The sequence below is a fragment of the Rana temporaria genome, chromosome 9 (assembly GCF_905171775.1).
Source record: "Rana temporaria chromosome 9, aRanTem1.1, whole genome shotgun sequence".
In the NCBI taxonomy this organism is placed as follows: Eukaryota; Metazoa; Chordata; class Amphibia; order Anura; family Ranidae; genus Rana; species Rana temporaria.
The window spans coordinates 67,809,603-67,829,554 of record NC_053497.1 but is presented as its reverse complement, the minus strand read 5'-3'; the positions used below and the strand labels follow the sequence as shown (position 1 = coordinate 67,829,554).

Below are 19,952 nucleotides of genomic sequence, written 5' to 3'. Positions count from 1 at the left end.
TGTACTACACTGGTGACAGTATGTAAAACAAATGTGAAAAAGCACATTTGTTAATTTCTACATTTTATAAAAAAATTACAACTTCAAAAAACTCACCATGCTTCTTACTAAAAACTTTCGTCTACTTTAAAAAGGGGTCATTTGGGGGGATATTTGTACTGTCCTGGCATTTTAAAGCCTCAAGAAAGATTGATCAATTTTTAAATATATTTACCATAGTTTGTAGACACTATGGCCCAGATTCAGAAACAACTTACGCCGACGTATCTACTGATACGCCGCGTAAGGCCACGGATACGCCGTCGTTTCTATGCGCTGTATTCCGAAAATAAGATATGCCTGAATTTGGGCTTCATACGACCAGTCTCCTACGCCGTCGTATCTTGGGCGCATATTTACGCTGGCCGCAAGGGGCGTTTCCATTGATTTACGCGTTGAATATGTAAATGACCTAGATACGCCGATTCACGAATGTACTTACGCCCGTCGCAGTAGTCTACACCGTTTACGTAAGGCGTACGTCTGGCGTAAAGTTATTCCACATAAAGCAGAGGTAAGTCATGTTAGGGTATGGACCAGGGAACAGCCGTCGTATTTTACATTGTTTACATAAGTCGTATGTGAATGGGGCTGGGCGTAGGTTACGTTCACATCGTAGGCATTGAGCCGTCGTATCTTAGGGAGTATATGCAATGTGATTCTGAGCATGTGCGCGCATGCGCCGTTTGTTCGGCCCTTCATTTACATGGGGTCACACTTCATTTTAATAGATAACGCCCACTACCTTCCTACTTTGAATTAGGCGGGCTTACGCCGGCGCAAGTTTGGGAGCGATTGCTTTGTGAATACTGTTCTTGCCTCACTGATTTACGTCGGTGTAGCGCATATGAGATTCCCTACGCCGCTCTAAAGATGCGCCGCTCTACGTGAATCCGGGCCTATAACTTTCCTACAGACTAAGGCCCAGATTTTCAAAGACTTACGACGGCGTATCTCCAGATACGCCGTCGTAAGTCCGAATGGTCGCCGATTTGGCCAAGATACGAGCGACGTAAGTCTCCTACGCCGTCGTATCTTGGGGTGCATACTTATGCTGGCCGCTAGGCGGCGCTTCCGTTGATTTCCGCGTTGAATATGTAAATGAGCAAGATATGCCGATTCACGAACGTACGTACGCCGTCGCAATTAGTTACGCCGTTTACGTAAGACATACGCCGGTGTAAAGATAAAGCTGGTCTCTAGGTGGCGCAGCCCATGCAAGGTATGGACGTTGGAACAAGCGTATCTTTTTACGTCGTTTACGTAAGTCGTACGTGAATGGGGCTGTGCGTAGGTTACGTTTACGTCACAGGCATTGAGCCGGCGTATCTTTGGGCATAAATACGACGTGATACTGAGCATGCCCGCGCATGCGCCGTTCGTTCGGCCATGCATCTACATGGGTCACGCTTAATTTAAATACAACACGCCCACGACCTGCCTACTTTAAATTATGCGCGCTTACGCCGGCCGATTTACGCTGCCGTAACTTAGGACGCAAGTGCTTTGTGAATACAGCACTTGCCTCTCTAAGTAGCGGCGGCGTAGCGTAAATAAGATACGCTACGCCCGCACAAGGTTATGCCGGCCCTACGTGAATCTAGGCCTAAATATTATACACCAGGGTTTTTTTTACCAAAGAAATGTAGCAGAATTATATAAGTGAAACAAAGTTTTTTTATTTTTTATTTTATTTTCAGTATTTTTTTATTTAGATAACAAAAGAATAATAATAAAAAAAATTCACATTGGGCAGTGTTGCATACCTGAGTAATTGTCATTCAAAGTGTGACAGTGCTGAAAGCTGAAAATTGTGATGAGCAGGAAAGTGCCTGGTAGGAAGTGGTTAAAAAAAACGGGAGAATTTACTAAATTTGGTGTACATAGAATCTGGTGAAGCTGTGCATAGTAACCATTCAGCTTCTAACTTCAGCTTGTTTAATTAAGCTTTGACAATAAAACCTGGAAGCTGATTGGTTACTGTACATTTATACAGTAATCAGTGGCTATTTTTTTAAGCTCTAATCGCTGTTTAAATGTCGGTGGTCCCAAAAAAGTGTCAAAAGTGTCCGATCTGTCCTCCGTAAAGTCTCAGTCCCGCTAAAAATCGCAAATCACTGTCATTACTAGTAAAAAAAATAATAATAATATATGCCATAAATATATCCCCTATTTTGTAGCTATAACTTTTGCGCAAACCAATCAATATACGCTTATTGTAGAAGAATACATATCAACCTAAACTGAGGAAGAATTTTTTTTATTATTGGGGGGGGGGGAATGTATTATAGCAAAATATATATATATATATTTTTTTTTTAAATTGTCGGTCTTTTTCTGTTCATAGCACAAAAAACAAAAACTGCAGAGGTGATAAAATACCACCAAAGGAAAGCTCTATTTGTGGGGAAAAAAGGACACAAATTTTGTTTTAGTACAGCGTCGCACGACCGCACAATGGTTAGTTAAAGCGGGGGTTCACCCTTAGAGGGCACTTTTCCCCCTTAGATTCCTGCTCGTTATTACTAGGGGAATCGGCTATTTATTTTAAAATATGTGCAGTACTTACCCGTTTACGAGACGCATCCTCTCCGTCGCTTCCGGGTATGGGCTTCGGGAATGGGCGTTCCTTCTTGATTGACAGGTTTCCGAGAGGCTTCCGACGGTCGCATCCATCGCGTCACGATTTTCCGAAAGAAGCCGAACGTCGGTGCGCAGGCGCAGTATAGAGCCGCACCGACGTTCGGCTTCTTTCGGCTACGAGTGACGCGACGGATGCGACCGTCGGAAGCCTCTCGGAAGGCTGTCACTCAAGAAGGAACGCCCGCTCCCGAAGACCCATACCCGGAAGCGACGGAAGAAGATGCAGCTCGAAAACGGGTAAGTACTGCTTATATTTTAATATAAATAGCCGATTCCCCTAGACCGAACGAGCAGGAAGCTAAGGGGAGAATTTTTTTTTTTTTTTAAATGGGTGAACTCCCGCTTTAAATCCATGCAGTGCCGTATTGCAAAAAATAGGCCTGATCATTAAGGGGGCAAATCCTTTCAGTCCTTAAATCGTTAATGGATATCGTTGCCTCGGTGTTTTACCTGTGAGCCATGTCAGTGTCTCTTCCTGTGCTTTGTATCCTGTGACCTGCTTCCTGTACCCTGGACACAGGATCGCCAATAACCTACTAACTGCTAAAACCAATGGCCATTACTCCATACTCATACTCTTAGACCTCTCTTCTGCCTTTGACACAGTTGACCACCTGCTCCTCCTCCGCAAACTACACTCCCTTGGCCTCTCTGATTCTGCTTTATCCTGGTTCTCCTCCTACCTATCTCAGCGTTTAGGTTACCTCAAGGCTCTGTCCCTGGGCCCCTCCTATTCTCACTCTATACCTCTTCCCTGGGCCAGTTGATAACCTCCCATGGCTTCCAATACCACCTCTATGCTGACGACACCCAGATCTATCTCTCCACTTCTCAACTCACCCCCTCGATTTCCTCACGGATTTCAAACTTACTGAATGACATATTGGTATGGATGTCACGCCACTTCCTCAAACTCAATCTTTCTAAAACTGAGCTTCTTCCCGGTCCCCGCCCCATGACTTTACCATTAAGATCAACAACACAACCATTGGCCCCTCTACACATGCCAGGGTGCTGGGTGTAATCCTTGACTCTGACCTCTCCTTCAGCCCCCACATCCAATCACTGGCTAAATCCTGCCGCCTTAACATCTGCAACATCTCCAGAATTCAACCCTTCTTTACTAATGACACCACAAAGCAACTTATTCACTCCTTGATTATTTCCTGCCTTGACTACTGCAAATATCTCCTTAATGACCTACCCTTACACAGGCTATCCCCCCTTCAGTCTATTATGAATGCTGCTGCTAGACTAATACACCTTATTAACTGATCCGTGACTGCTGCTCCTCTCTGCCAATCCCTTCACTGGCTTCACCTACCCCACCGTATACAATTCAAAATGCTAAGCACAACATACAAGGCCATTCATAACATCGCCCCCATCTACATCACCAACCTCATCTGCAGATATCGCCCAATCGTCCCCTCCTACCAGGACCTTCTGCTCCCTTGTTCTCTCCTCCCATGCTCGCCTTCAGGACTTCTCCAGAGCTTCTCCCATCCTCTGGAACTCCCTGCCCTGGTATGTCCGATCAACCCCTAACCTCTCCACCTTTAGGAGATCCCTGAAAACTTATTTATTCAGGGAAGCCTATCCCACGCCCACCTAACTAGCCCTGAGCCACCCCCATCAAAACATTCTCCGCAGCTCGTACCTTTTGTACCCCCCCCCCCCCCCCTTTAGAATGTAAGCTCTACGAGCAGGGCCCTCCTGCCCCTTCCGTATTGAACTGTAATGTAATTGTGTTCTCCCCCCTCCACATTGTGAAGAACTGCGTAAACTGTTGGCGCTATATAAATCGTGTATAATAATAATAATAATATTTTGAAATAATAAATGTGCAATCAAATCTGACTATATGAAGATCCAAGCTTAGTTCGGAGCCTTATGGCAACTCACTCTTTAAAACTTTGAGAAAAATGTATGTTTGTGATTACAATTTTTAAAATAGTCAGATTACTTGGCCCTAAACCAATATTTTCCTTTAATATGCTGCTTGTCCAATGGTAATGGTCTGATCCTTTGACATACTGTATGTTCTATTTTTTTTAAATAATGGAAGTATTAAATAAAATATTTTATTAATGATATTTTCTTATTCAGATAAAAAAAAGTTTAAACCTTCTGATGACCTCTGCATTTAGGATTGCACTCAATCAGCAGACATCTTCCAGTGTTTGAGGACCTACAGAGCCGAACACAACTTCTGGTGCATGTGTTAGTCATTATTTTCCTCAGTTCTGCAATCTCATGCCCCACTTGACCCCTTAATGGCAATCTGTAGAAAGGAAAATTCATTCTCACAAAGACTATCAAAAGAAACTAATAACCCACATCTCTACAGCAGTGACATAATTCCAAGTGGTTACTTGGAGGGATCCAGCTTGAAATAAGTGAAGTATTGAAGATAAAATGTGGTGGCTTTACAATACAGGTAAAATAATGAACCATGTAGTCCAAATAGCCACTGAAAATTTAATTTCGACCTCAACAATACCTAGATGCCTAAAGTAACATAGACGCTATGCTGGGATCTACATTCTCCATGTGTGATTTTATTTGTTAATACAATAGAAATTTTGGAAGACCTGCTCCAAGAAAACAATATACAGTAAGGTGATTTTGCCATTAGTTTCAGGTGTCTGTGTTCACTATGCTCATGCATGTGTCTTTCTTGGTAAGAGAATCTTTAGCTATTTCAGATTTATGTCTATGATAATATTACAAATGGCTCTTTGTTCTTAAAGTGGAACTTTAGTCAGAAAATTAAGTCCTGCTAGATCACTTCAGGCTGGTCCCTTTTGAAGGAATAATGTAAAACATTAAAAATAAGTGTCTATACTGTTTAAATTCCAGTAATACACTGTCTCACCCTGCTCTGCACATGCTCAGTCGCTCTCTATTTTTAAGCACTGTCAAATTTGCCGACAGCCTTAAAGCGTAATTAAACCCTCCTATCTATTACAGCCAACAAAGCTGCCATGGTGCTGCACATGTGATCAGTTATGAATCCAGCCATTTGATGGGGTTGACAGTTTGGTTAAGGGCACAAGCAAATGTGACAGTCAGCAGGCCTGGCATTCCAGGAATTTAACTTTTTAAAGGGTTGGGTGTAGTTCTGCTTATGATTTACTGCTGTGCAATTTACAGCACACACAAATTTTGGTAGCATAATTATTAATGTTAAAGAACATTATTTTTTATCAAGTTTTTATGGGTAAAGTTCCGCTTTAATGTTGGCTACATTGCTATTTATCACTTTGTAATGTTATGATAATCTAATAAAAGTTAAATAACAGGAAACTTTTTCTGACTTGTTTTTCATCATACAGTATATAGTCCAATTACAGGATATTTAATTAGTAGTATTTTGTATACATATTTTTTTTCCTTTACTAAATGGCACATCTATACATTTGTCCTCCCATCTGAACTGTTTCATAATTAAAATATATCTACGGAAACAACCATGTGGTTGACATAAGGTATCTGTGTAAATCTCCATACTGATCCATAGGTTCCTGTGGTGCCCCTTTTTATTCAGAAGGCCTGTAAATGGGGACTTACCTTCTGCCTGATTTAGTATTAAGCCTCACCCTGGTCATCCAGTTTAAGTGGCTTTTCACTGCCTTGAGCAAGGATTCAAGGAGGCTACTTTTGGATTAATAGATTTTATTTATAATTAAAAATCAATATGAATTTAAATTATTAATTTTACTGGCGGGTATAGGGAAAACATAGCATATAAATATAATAAAAAATTAAGTTGAAAAAAGACACAAGCCCATCCAGTTCAACCAATAATAATAATAAAAAATAATAGGTATAACAAATAAATAAAAACCTCCATCTACAGAGTCCTATACCCACAGTTGACCCAGATGAAGGCAAACAAATAAAAACCCTATAAAGCATGATACCATTTGCTACAATGGGCAGTAAATAAATTCCTTCCTGATCCCCCAGAATACATTTGACTATCCCCTGGATCAATCATTATTGGTGTTATTACCTATAAATATTAGTATCCAGTTATATTTTTTGCATTTATGCATCCAGACCTATTTAAAACAATCTACTGAGCTGGCCAGAACTAGATCTTAAGGGAGTCTATTCCACACCTTCACAGCTTATTTTAAAGAAGTCATTCCATATGTGAAGGTTAATCGTCTTTTCTGCCAGACATAAATAGTGCCCCCTTGTCCTCTATAATGACTTGAAAGTAAATAACTCTACACCAAGTTCCCTATATGGACCACTTGTATTTATACATGGTGATCATATCTCCTCTTTTCAATAATACATTTAGTTCAGCAAATCTCCCCTTTCTTTTCCATAACTCTGCTCCTCCATGCCTCTTATCAGTTTGGTTGCCCTTCTCTGCATTTTCTCCAGTTTTCTGATATCATTTTTGTAAACTGGAGCCCAAAACTAAACTTATACACCTGTTGAGGTCTTAATAACCATTTATAAATATCAGCTTAACCCAAACCACCCCAGCAGCCGGAAACAATCTGCCCACCCAGGCAGACACAATCAACAATAAATGACCAGCGCTATTAGGATCACAGTTTATAGTAAAAAGTCTCTCTCTCTCTCTCCTTGCATTCGAAACTGCAGCTTGGAATTGCATGCTATTATTAAGTCTATGATCTACCAGCGAACCCAGTTCCCCTCGAACCGTTGATTTCCCAAGTTGCACGCCTCCTGGAATGTATGATACAGGCATGTTTTTTTGTTTCCCCAAGTGCATAACTTTATATTTATTAACATTAAGCCTCATTTGCCACATTGTTGCCCAATTAGGCAGTCCGTTTGTAAGTTGGAGACATCCTGTAGCTATGTTATTCCGCTACGTAGCTTGGTGCCATCTGAAAACACTGAAATTTTACTTTTAATGCCATTATTTTTTCTATATTTCCTTCAACAAAGAGGCATAGTTGGAGGAGTAAAGAAATGCTTGTTGAAGTTTTTTCAGCAATAGTGAATTACAAGGATGGGGGCACAGAATAGATTACTTTTACAGTAGACAGTCTTCACTTTGACTGGCTGGAGAGCACCTCAAGGGGATGGTCCCTCCCATGTCTCACTATTGGTTTGTGAGGCTTGAGAGGCATAGGCTAGAATCACTGACCATTTGTGGTGGTCTAAATTTTTATATAGGCGCACCCCATTATTCAGAGCTTCTAGGGTGTGCTATAAATAAAGGAGGTGGTCTGTAGTTCACTAAGAGCTGCCTACTATTAACTCCTGGGTAGCAGTTTGGCTCAGTGCATCCTGGCCACTTTACAATCTAGACTTCGCCTTCCCCTTCTTCCAAATAAAACTGCTGAATGTATTCCGCTATTATATGAATGGACTGTTTTAAAATAACTCTAGAATGACTAGACATCCAATAAAAGCAGCAATTTCATGACTTGTGTTAGTTTTAGGCAGTCACTAAGTGAGTAGGTTTGGTTTTGCTTACATAGAATGGGCTCTTCCATCAGGTAGTTTTGTCCATGACAAAGTCCCTTTAAGTGGTCTACAAATATTAATACTAACACAACCCCCTATGACCTGTAAGGGAGCGTATGAATCTAGGGATTCAAAGGAAACATGAAGTCTTCCAGTCACAAGATTTTCGCAAACTCATAACACATGCAGAAAATAAAAGGACACGTGTAAACTATTCACCTTCTCTTAACCTATGACAGAAATCCTTTTGAAACTTTTAAGAACAGAATAATATATTCTATAGGAGAAGTGTGAACAATAAGTGATATGCATGAGAAAACATAAAACTGTCAGGTATGAAACACATTTCCTCTAAAATTAAGCAGATGCATTATTTTGCTGCTATACATCTGGCCATGTGTGGATGTACGTTCAATAACTGAGCATCTTACAGGCCTCGGGTATTTAAGGTGGCAATGCCTTATATCATAGGTCATACCTGGGATTGTGTCTAAGTATACCTGGCAAGGCAACCTTTGTTTGCATGTGCTGCTGGGCAGTGAACGACCCAGGCTGCAGATGATTGTAAAAAAAGGGGCCTGACTTTGAAGATATAATTGAGTTAGAAGGACACCCAAACCCCATTTCTTAATTATGATGATGAAATATTTGTGAGTGTACTCTGAGATTGACTCAGTGGCAAAGAGATTTTTTGGTTGGAAGCTTGTCTGTGGTGGGTTTGTGGGTAGCACTAGACTCTGTACTGCCTATGCTGGCTGCTGAAGGGCTCAGAGGCGGAAGAGGTGACTTTCAGGCTTAATGGAATAGTCTGGTATGAAGTTTAAGGGGGTACCTCATGCAAAACAATAAATAAAAAATGCACGAGGTCCCTCAGGAAATCTATACCAGACCCTTAATCTGAGCATGCAGCCAGGGATAGCCAGGAAATGGCCAGGTGGGGGGTGGATGATGGCTGGCAGTCAGCTGGCAGGAGGCTTATCAGAATTTGTAAGACCCCTTTAAAAATAAGCCCCCCCCAGATACCCCACGTGAATGAGTATGGGGCATATAGTACTCTTACTCATTCATACACAAAAGTCACCAAAAAAATAAAGGCACACAATTTTTTTTTTTTATTATTCTTTATTTATAGCATTGTGCAAATATACATCACAATACAAACTGGTTGTGAAAACTTCAGTAGACCAACACTTGTATACATCTCTGGTACATATCAAATGAGCTTTCAGAAACCCATAACATCAAAACACGTAGACTGGTATTAGCGATTAAATACACTTATCATCTTTTTTTTTTTTTTTTTTTTTTTTTTTTTTTTTAGGTAGTTATACTTTAATTTATGAACCCCAGCCATCATCTGAAAACATGTCTGCACTTCTCTTCTGAAAAGTCTTGCGAAACTCTTCATCGAACATATTGAGATCTTCTTCACCTTTAAATATTACCTTGGGAAGGTAGCCCAGTAACTGGGTGGCATGTTGCTTAAGAAGTTTCTGTCTCTCCTCCTCAATGATAGCCCGGCGAAATGCTTCCCTCTTCTCTTCCTCCTCTCTTTCCAGGAGCTCACGTTCCTTATCGGCAATGAACTGTTGGTGCCGATCCTCAAGCAGTTTCTCCACTGCTCTTTTGTGTTCCAATTGTTTCATCCTCCTCTTCTGAGCGTTCATCTGCTCAATCCTGTCATCTTCAGCAAACTTTGCAAGCATTGCCTGTCTGAAAGCCTCCTCTTCCTCTTTTGCTGCTTGTTGAACAATTTGCTTAAAAGCCATTTGTTCTTCAAATGTTCGCTGCAACTCAAGACGCTGGCGAATTTTCTTTTCCAACTCTTCAATTTCACGCTGTCTGGCCTGCTCGGCTTGTTCTTCCAGGTATAACTCTTCTCGCATTTGGTCGAGTTCATCTCTCTGCTGTTGTTCTCTATGAATATGCTCCACAAGCGAGTCCTGGATAGCTTTCTTCTTCTCCTCCCGCTCCCTGATTTGGACCATGCGGTCTTCTTCTCTTCTCTGCTGCATATTTGCAAACGACCGAATTCTCAGATTTTCTGCCTCCATTTTCTCTTTTTCCAATTTCCTCCAAGTCTTCTGCTGTTCCTTGAATTCTTCGATGTATCTCTTCGTAGCAGTCGTTTTTTCCAGCTTTAACTGTCTTTCCGTCTGATCTTCTTCATAAATCTTCCTTACAATTTCATCTACCAGGATTTTCTCCCTCAGGAACTCCTGATAAGCTTCCTGCCTCTTTATCTCCTTTTCTTCCAGCTGCGTTTCCAGCTCCTTCTGGTAATGCAGCTTCTCATGATAGCGCCGGGTCTCTTTAGCCAGTTCCTCCTCTGAAGCCCTTTCATGTTCCTCCTTCATTTTGCGAGCTATTTCAGATTCACGTTTAATTTTCTCATATTTAACAACCTCTTTTTCTGCTACTTGTGCAGCCCGCTCTCTGGTTAGATAGGCAGACTTCAGCTTTTGCTCTAATTCTCGGAGCTCCAGGCTGTTCTCTCGGATTTGTTGCCTCAGTTTTTCATCTTTCAGTTTTTCTTGTTTGATCCTAGCCAGTTCTGTCGCCATTCTTTCTTCCTGTTCCAACTGTAATTCCTTTAGTCTTTTCGTTTCCTCTGCATGCTGAATGGCATCTTCCATTTGTCTCTCCTGTTCTTCATCTTGCAGTCTTCTAAGATAGCGCTTCTTCTCCACACGGTTACCGGAGTAACGCGGGCAAACAGGAGCGGCAACCAGGATCAGGGGAAGCGCGGGGTCTGCGGAGCCATGATGGTCTCAAAGAGAGGACTGACATGCAGTCAGAGGGAAAAGCAAATAGCTGAAGCTCAACGTCGGGAATTTACCCGGGAAGACCAGATAAAAAGACTGAACCAGGAGCAGCAGCTGGAAGCATCTCTACAAAGTGAGGACCGTGTGGAGAAGAATACACTTATCATCTTGATGTGGGGCATGTACACCGCCCGATGTAAAGTATCCTGAATTTATGTAATACAGCTACATAATATATAATAAGGCTGTATACAGTAGCTACGCCAATAGTGGCTATATTGGTCTCTGATTGAACAACACCCATACATTTGACAATTCCTTTATAAAAAATAAAAAAAATCCCCAAAAGGTCCACCACTGGTAATTCATCATCAATTACAGTGCCCACTGTTGGTGACTCACCAACAAAAAAAATAAAGACCCAACGGCCTGATGCACATGGAAAAATCCCTAATGGTAACATCAGCCGAATGAGAGCTCCCTAGGCTGTCATCAGCTATATAAATAATGGGGCGGGAAATGTGGTGACTTCACTGCACAAATATGGCCATTTTTAGACAATGATTTAAGGCTCCATTTCCCGCCCATTTCCTTATGTGGCTGGGGATTCCTGGCCATGTAAATAAAAGGGCTGGGTGATGTCAGTGGTTGATAAGAATGCAGCGGATGTGAGCAACTGCTGCTTTCTTAACAACAATTACCAGCTGGGATAGTAGTGACACCCTTGTCCAAATATGATGTCAATGTCAACCCTCTCTATCCCCTGCTCATTTGCATACGTGACAGGGGATTTCCGGCCATGTAAGTGAATGGGCCTGGGTAAGGTCAGTGGTTGGTAAGGAAGCAGCAGTTTCTATGTCCTTATCAACCAATGACAGCCAGAAGCTGTCATGTTCGTCCACGCCACACTCCCTAAAGGTTCAGACAAATGTCCAAACAGCCAGCGTTCAATCGGAATAACATTGATTAGTTGGACCAACCTTGCTTTTTGTTCCTAATGTCCCCCAGTCCCTTCCAGTGTGATCTCTGTACTCCCAGTGTTCCTAGTGTCTTCTTCTTTTTTTTTTTTTTTTTTTTTTTTTTTTTTTCCACGTCAGACATAACCACAGCAAGAGACCTGCTCATGATTTTATTCATAATTCCGTCTCTATTTCAGGTATAGCATCATTTGTGGTAGTTTATTTATTATTTTTTTTTTTTTTTTTTTTTTTTTTAAACATATCTTCTTTCAGCCCTTTAACAATTTAAGCGGGCTAGAGCGTTCCTCATATATACGAGATCAAACATGCTATCATTACGTGATAACGTGGCACATCACCCCATCCCAGTCCCTTCCCACCCCTCCCTCCCCCCCACTACCCTCCCCACCCCTCCCAGACCATCTCCCGACTCCACCTAGTATTTTTATTTCCTATATTGCTGCATTCTTATTCCTCTCTCATATTTTCTGCGTATTTCCGAGACTTTTTAAAATCAATCCATGTTTCCCAGATTTCCTTATTTCCTGCCTTGTTCTTTTCGCCACCGTATTTTACTTTCTCCCTCCTATAAGTACCCTCTACAGAGTCGATCCACTCCCATATTTGCGGGCTTACCGGGTTTCTCCATTTTAGGGGTATCAATCGTTTCGCAGAGTTCAACAAATGCGGAATTAGTGATCCCCTATAATCGTTCACTGGCGTTTCTCCCCCATGAAAGAGGACTATCCAAGGATTATTTTCCAATTCTTTTTTAGTTATCTCTTTTATCAAATCCAAGACTTTTCCCCAGAACGTTTTAATTTTTTCGCAGTCCCACCACAGGTGGGCCATCGTTCCTCTTGCCTCACATCCTCTCCAACATTCCTCTGACTCCCCTACTCCGAATTTGGCCATTTTATCTGGGGTAGTGTACCATCCTGTCAGACACTTGAAGTTCATCTCGGCGGTTTTTACATCAACCGCCGAAGTATGAGTCAAATTAAGGATTCTCCCTATGGTCGTCTTCCCCCTTGGAACTCCTAGGTCTCTCTCCCATTTCTGTATGTAGTTTAGCGTATCCGACTCGTCTATTTTCTGTAAATATTTATATACTTTGGAGATATTTCCTTTTGAGCTTTCGGTACTGCACATCTGTTCCAATGTAGTGTACTCCTCTCGTGACCTCAATGGGTGTGGGAGGCACTTAACGAATGACACCAACTGAAGGTATCTCCACTCGCCGAGTGCCTCCATTTCAATCCTAATTTCGTGAAGGGTCATAATTTTGCCCTCTAGTGTTATGTCTTTTAACTGTGTTCTATTTTTAATCCACTTACCACCTACCTCTTTAGTCCCAGGTGCAAAATATTCGTTTTCTTTCAAATCTATAAGGGGTGAGTTGAATTTAGTTTTTAATTGTTTGTGTAGTCGATCCCATATCCTTAAAGCGTTATGTGTAATTGCGTGTGTTGACATGTGTAGGGTTCTATAGTGTGGGGGGTTCCAGATTAATCTCCCTAACTGTGCCCTCGCTAGGTTGCATTCAATACTTATCCACCTTTTATCCTGTGACTCTTTAGCCCATTCTATGACCCGTGTGAGGACCGAAGCGTTGTAGTATAATCTAATGTCAGGTACAGCCAGGCCGCCTTTTTTCTTGGTTCGTTTTAGGATTTGGGCAGAGACTCTATGTTTTTTATTGTTCCATATGTATTTCATTAGAAGGGAGTTAATTATTTTGATATATGACGGAGGCAAATAGATTGGGACCATTTGGAATTTATACAAAATTTTGGGGATAAGTACCATTTTTACCACATTTATCCTCCCAAACCACGATATTGGTCTATTGTATATGGTTTTAATTTCTCTTTTAATTTCGTCTAGGAGGGGGATAAAATTTATTCTATATATTTTTTTCAAAGTATTTGCCATTTTTATACCCAAATACTTTATCTCTCTTTGCCAGGAGAAATTAAATTTCTTCCGCAGATATAGTTCTTCATCTTTGTGGATATTAATATTCAAAATCTCCGTTTTTGTTGTATTCATTTTAAAGTTTGAGACCTCGCCATATTGTTTTAAGGTATCTATTAACTTCGGGAGGGTGACTCTTGGGCTACTTATGTAGAATAATAAATCGTCAGCAAAGGCTGACAATTTATGCTCGTCTTCGCCTACTTCTACCCCATAGATTTCTGGGTTTTGTCGGACCATTGCCAGGAGGGGTTCCAATGCTAAGACGAAGAGGAGGGGAGATAGGGGACATCCTTGCCTAGTCCCATTTTTCATCTCAAAAGGGGCGGATAAGGATCCGTTAATTTTGATCCTTGCACACGGGTGGAAATATAGGGTTTTTATTCTCCTTATCATCCCAGGACCTATTCCTATGAATTCTAGGGTTTGTATCAGGAATCCCCAGTCTACCCTGTCGAAAGCTTTCTCAGCATCAACCGACAGGAATAGACCGGGGGTCCCACTTTCTTTGATCTGCTCCAGGAGAAGGAGCGCCCTCACACCATTATCCTTTCCCTCCCTCCCAGGTATAAAACCTACCTGGTCTGGGTGGATAATGGCTGTCATCGCTCCCTTCATTCTTTCCGCTAAGATTTTTGCATACAGTTTCGTATCTGCGTTTAGGAGTGAGATCGGTCGATAGCCCGAACAGGTCGTATTATCCTTTCCCTCTTTTTTGATCACAGTAATCGTTGCTGTTAGAGCCTCTCTACTCATTTTATAGTCAGTTCCAAGGCCATTGAAGTATTGGCAGAGTCTGGGGATTAAGATGGTACTGAACTTTTGTAGGTAGGCAGATGTAAAGCCATCTGGCCCGGGACTTTTCCCCTTAGGAGTGTTTTTTAAGGCCTCCCTTATTTCCTGTTCCGTTATTGAACCTTCCATCTCTTCTACCTCCTCTTCTTCTAATTTTGGGAGATTAGCTAACTGTAGTATTTCCCTACTCTTGTCCATTTTTTCACGTGGGCACCTGATCTTTTGTTGGATATCGTAAAGTTCTTCATAGTAGCTCCGGAATACTTCTGCTATTTTATTTGTCGCATATACTAAGTCACCCTTCCTGTCTCTGATTTTTTCTATAAAATTCCTAGTTTTCTTTTTTCTTACCATTCTGGCCAAATTTTTACTAGGTTTGTTTCCCCAGACGTATCTTTCTCTCTCTGTCCGGTCTATATGTTTCTTAGTTTCTTGTTCCGCCAGAGCTCTATATTCATCCCTTATTATACTCAACTTATGAAATATTTCCCTCTTTTGCCCCTGTGACTTATGTTCCTGTTCTAGCCGATATATCTCCTCCCTTAGTGTTTTTAATTTACTCGTTCTTATTTTGTTTTTCCTTGCCCCTTCTACAATAAAGATTCCCCTTATATACGCTTTATGGGCCTCCCAAAGGGATGCTCTTGAGATACCCTCCTTATCGTTCTCCTGAAAATAACATTCCAACTCTTTCTGTATCCTCTCCACTACCTCCTCGTCCCCCAGCAGACTCTCATCCAATCTCCATTCTGGTGGAGTGTCTTTTTGTATAGAAGTTTTTATTTTTAAGGTTATAGGGGCGTGGTCTGATAACGTCATGATCTCACACCTTGCTTCTATCACCCTCTCCAGAAGTCTGTGGTCTACGAGGGCATAGTCGATCCTCGAGTACGTCCCATGCACAGGTGAGAAAAACGTGTAGTCGCGGGCCCTCGGATTGAGGATCCGCCATATATCCACCATTTGATTTTGTGTCATTTGTTTTATCAGTATTTTTAATTGCTCACGATTTGTCCCCTGTGCACAGGACGTACTATCGAGGCTTGGGCTCATACAGAAATTGAAATCTCCCATCAAAACTACATGGCCCTCTTCAAATTCTTTTAATTTTCTCATGATTTTACTAATATATTTAACCGAGTTTACATTGGGGGCGTATACATTAGCTAGGGTATAGATCTCTCCTCCCAGTTTTATTTTCAGGAACAGAAATCTCCCCTCCGGATCTGTTTGTCTATCCACCAGTGCGAATCGGATTCTACGGGCGAATCCAATAGCAACCCCCCGGGATCGCGATGAGATTGTATCCCCATAATACCATATCGGGTATTCTGTTGAGTAGAGCTTTATATTGGATTCCAAAGTAATATGGGTCTCTTGAAGATAAGCAATATCTGTTTTATACTGTGTTAATTCACAGAGAATTTTGTGTCTTTTAGTATGGGAATTTAGTCCCTTTACATTATATGAGAGAAACTTGACATCTGTCATATGTCTTTTTTTTTTTTTTTTAAGTGTTTGGAATATTTTCTTGTGAAGTCAGTCAGATGGTCTCTCTGCCTCCCCCCACCCCCCCACTCCCCCCTCCCATCCCCCCTCCCTCCTCCCTCCAAATCCCCCCCTCCCCTCCCCCCCCCATTTCCCCCCCCTCCCCCATCCTGGCCCATTCCTGGCCTGAGAGCCGCTATAGGTTGTCTCCTCTCCTTCACCTACGGCTCCTCACTAGTGGTGGTACTCTAGGGCGCTCCATCAGCTCTCCACCCCACCTCCTCCCCCCAATCCAGCCCCTCCAACCTCGGGGCTATAAGAAGATCACCTAGTCCACCCAGTCCGGCAACTCTGGGGCTGTTAAATCCATTTTATGACAAAATTCATTTAATTCTTCCGGGAACCTAAGTCGTGCTGTTTTACTGCCCTTTATGCCTATGAGGCAAGCCGGGAACCCCCATTGATATTTTATATTATGTGCCCGCATTAAGTCTAAGAGGGGTTTCAAATGTCTTCTTCTTGCCAACGTTTCTTTGGACAAATCGGAGAATATTTGTAGCTCAATGTCTCTATATCTCAGGGATTTCCCCCTGAGTCTTCCCCAGATTTCTGCTTTATCGACATAATTCCTGAATCGCACGATAACATCCCTTGGGCCGTACCTCTCTATCTGTTGGGGGTTCCCTACTCGATGGACTCTCTCTATCTTAAGGGGCTTTGATTGTACAGGCCTCTCAAGCAGAGGGTTGAATATTGTGTTCATGATAGTTCTCAGGTCTTCCTCCTTTTCTTCTACTATCGCTCTAATTCTCAGGTTCTGTCGCCTGTTGCGATTCTCCTGGTCCTCTATCCTATATGCCGCCAATCTTTGGCTGTCGCTCAGCGCCCTTACTTGTTTTTTTAGGTAATTTATTTCCTGATCCTGTTCCTCTATTTTTTTCTCAGTCTCTTCCACTCTTTCGCGGAGCCCGCCAAGATCCGTTCTTACTTTATTAATTTCTGTCCTGATAACATTTTCCATCCTCAGCAGCATTGTGTTCATCTCTGCCTTTGTAGGCGGTTGCATGTCTTGGACTTGCTCTTCCAAATTGTGGAGCTCTTGCTCACTTTCTATTGTTATTTCACCTTTAGAGCTTTCCATGCTACTTACTCCTTTTTTGCTTTCGTTCTTCTTTTTATCAATCTTTTTTGCAAGCCCTGGGCTTTTGAGACTCCCTTCCTGCGTCATATATTGCTGTATAGAACTGTTCCCTGAGTTGTTTTTAGTTGGTTTTGAGGTAACACCCCTCGTTGTTGTTCTATTCATCCTGCTATTGCTGGAGGGTCTTATTCTCTTCCCCAGTTTTGCGAATTTTTATTTTTTTATTATTATTTTTTTTTTTTTTTTTAAGGGGATTTCCTTCCTGCCCTTCTCCTTCCCCTGTCTCCCTCCCCTTCCCTACTACAAGGATATTCTAAGAAGTAACAATGCTACACAGATAGGCGAGTAGGCAGCCGGGCAGCATCAGCACAGCAACCGATACAAATAAATAAGTAATAGGAACACTAAGAAAGAAAATCTGCAAAAACCAGCAGAGCACTGAGAAAGGACAGAGGGGAGCACTCTCCTTGTATATAGGGGGATATTTGGAGGTTTTCTAGGATATTCTGAGAGGTAACAATGCTACACAGATAGGCGAGTAGGCAACCAAGCAGCATCAGCACAGCAACAAATATAAATAAATAATAGGAACACTAAGAAAAAAAAAAAAAAAAAACCTGCAGAAAACAACAGAGCACTGAGAAAGGACAGAGGGGGATGCTCTCCTTGTGTATAGGGGGATATTTGGAGGTTTTTAGGAGTTTAGGGGTTTATCTTCCTCCCTCCCTCCCGTTCCTCATATACTGACAGGTCTATTCTCAGTAATGTTCATACAACAAGAGAGGCCACGGGTCCAAGCGACGCTTTCCTACTTTTTTTTTTTTTTCAATGTATCCCCCGTCTTAAGCACCAGAATTTACCAGCATTTCACAGTCTCCTATGGATCCTGCACCAATGGTATGCAGATATTGTATTCTGTGTCCGCTTTTCAAATAGTGCAGATTTCTACTCCTCATGAAACAAAAGAACATCAATACCTGCTTCACCATATGGCCATCTTATCAATTACAGTTCCTTTTTAAATTTCAGGTTCCGTATCTTTCCTGTGTCATATTAACATACAAATCAATTATTTTCCCTCATGGATCTCTGCCACAGGTTGTCAGCATTTGTCTTACTGTTTGACATGTATGCAAACCGGGTCAGCCCAGTCTGGGCTAGATAGCTGGAGGGCAGGGGGGGGGGGGGGGGGTCGGTGCAGCAACCGACCCTGCTCGGCTCTACTGAGCGTCTCACCCGACCCGACTAGACTTGTTTTTCTCGTCCCGCACTCGGCTCCGTCCTCCTCCGTCTTCCTCCGCTGTTCTCTCCCGGAGCAGCGTGTCTGTGGAATCGGACGTCTGTTCGCCTGCTTCCAGATTGCATCAGGGGTCTTTTGGGTCTTGGCGGAGGGTCGCGCTGCGCAGCGCGGGGCTAGCTTCGGGGCTCTGACATCCCCTCAGATTCCTGCATCTTTCGAATCCCCGCCGCACACACGCTGCCTCGCTGCCATAGAGCGCTCCGGCACCTCCCACCCTCACGGCGTCACGTTACGTCCGCAACGCCATCCGTGTCTAGCGAATTCTGTTCCTAGTGTCTTCTATTGTGTCCCAACTGACTCTTTTGGGTTGAGTTAATAAAACATGGAGGGCTAGATTCAGAGAGGAGATAGGCCGGCGTATCTCCAGATACGCCGTCGTATCTCTGAGTCCGGCCGGTCGTATCTATGCGCCTGATTCATAGAATCAGTTACGCATAGATTTCCCTAAGATACGATCGGCGTAAGTGTTTTACACCGTCGTATCTTAGGCTGCATATTTACGCTGGGCGCTAGGTGGCGCTTCCGTATAGTTAAGCGAGGAATATGCAAATGAGCTAGATATGCCGATTCAGAAACGTACGTCCGGCCGGCGCATTTTTTTACGTCGTTTACGTTAGGCTTTTTTCGGCGTATAGTTCCCCCTCTATATGAGGAGTATGGCCGTCGTTCCCGCGTCGAGTTTTGAAAATTTTACGTTGTTTGCGTAAGTCGTTCGCGAATAGGGATGTACGTAATTTACATTCACGTCGAAAGCAATGACGTTTTGCGGCGGATTTTCGAGTATGCGCACTGGGATTGCGCATGCGCCGTTCGTAAAAAACATCAAACACGCCCACATCATCCACATTTGAATTAAGCGGGCTTACGCCGACACAGATACGTTACGCCGCCGTAACTAAGGGCGCAAGTTCTTTCTGAATACAGAACTTGCGCCCTAAATTACGGCGGCGTAACGTATCTGAGATACGTTACGCCGGGCATAAAGATAGACGAATCTATCTGAATCTAGGCCGGAGAGTGCAAAATCTGGTGCAGCTCTGCACAAAAAACAATCAACTTCCATTTTTTTTGTCAAAGCTTAATTGAACAACTGAAGTTAGAAGCTAGGGATTCTGTGTGTCTCTGTACACTACTACCATTCCCAGTGTCCTTCTGTGTTTCCATGCACTCCTTCCAGCTTGGACTGTACTATCTACTGACCTGTGATTCCTGCGCCTCAGCTCTGCAAAGGTCCTTTACCTGCTTATCAGCCCTTAGCTCCCAGTAACTGCCTGCTCGGGTTAGTCAGAGGACTGCAACCTGGTAATTATTCACAGCACAACCCATCTTCACCTTCAGGAGCCCTGGAGAAGGCAAGGCGGTTCCTTAGACTCTTTCCCTCA

General features: G+C 42.5%; 1 protein-coding gene across 1 annotated transcript; it reads right to left on the bottom strand.

Moving 5' to 3' along the window:
* Positions 1-9,467: 9,467 nt before the first annotated feature.
* Positions 9,468-17,435, bottom strand: LOC120914565 (meiosis-specific nuclear structural protein 1-like). The gene is made up of 2 exons (XM_040325242.1): positions 16,553-17,435; positions 9,468-10,897 (listed from the first exon to the last, which is right to left on the bottom strand). The coding sequence occupies exons 1-2, from the start codon at positions 17,433-17,435 to the stop codon at positions 9,483-9,485; spliced, it is 2,298 nt and encodes a 765-aa protein (XP_040181176.1). The 3' UTR covers positions 9,468-9,482.
* Between the last annotated feature and the right edge of the window lie 2,517 nt (positions 17,436-19,952).

Coding starts and splice junctions, on each gene's coding strand:
- LOC120914565 (XM_040325242.1), bottom strand. CDS start 17,435: ATGAATAGAACAACAACGAGGGGTGTTACCTCAAAACCAACTAAAAAC. Junction 10,898..16,552: donor CCTCATAGGCATAAAGGGCA/GTAAAACAGCAC, acceptor ATGGCTCCGCAG/ACCCCGCGCTTCCCCTGATC.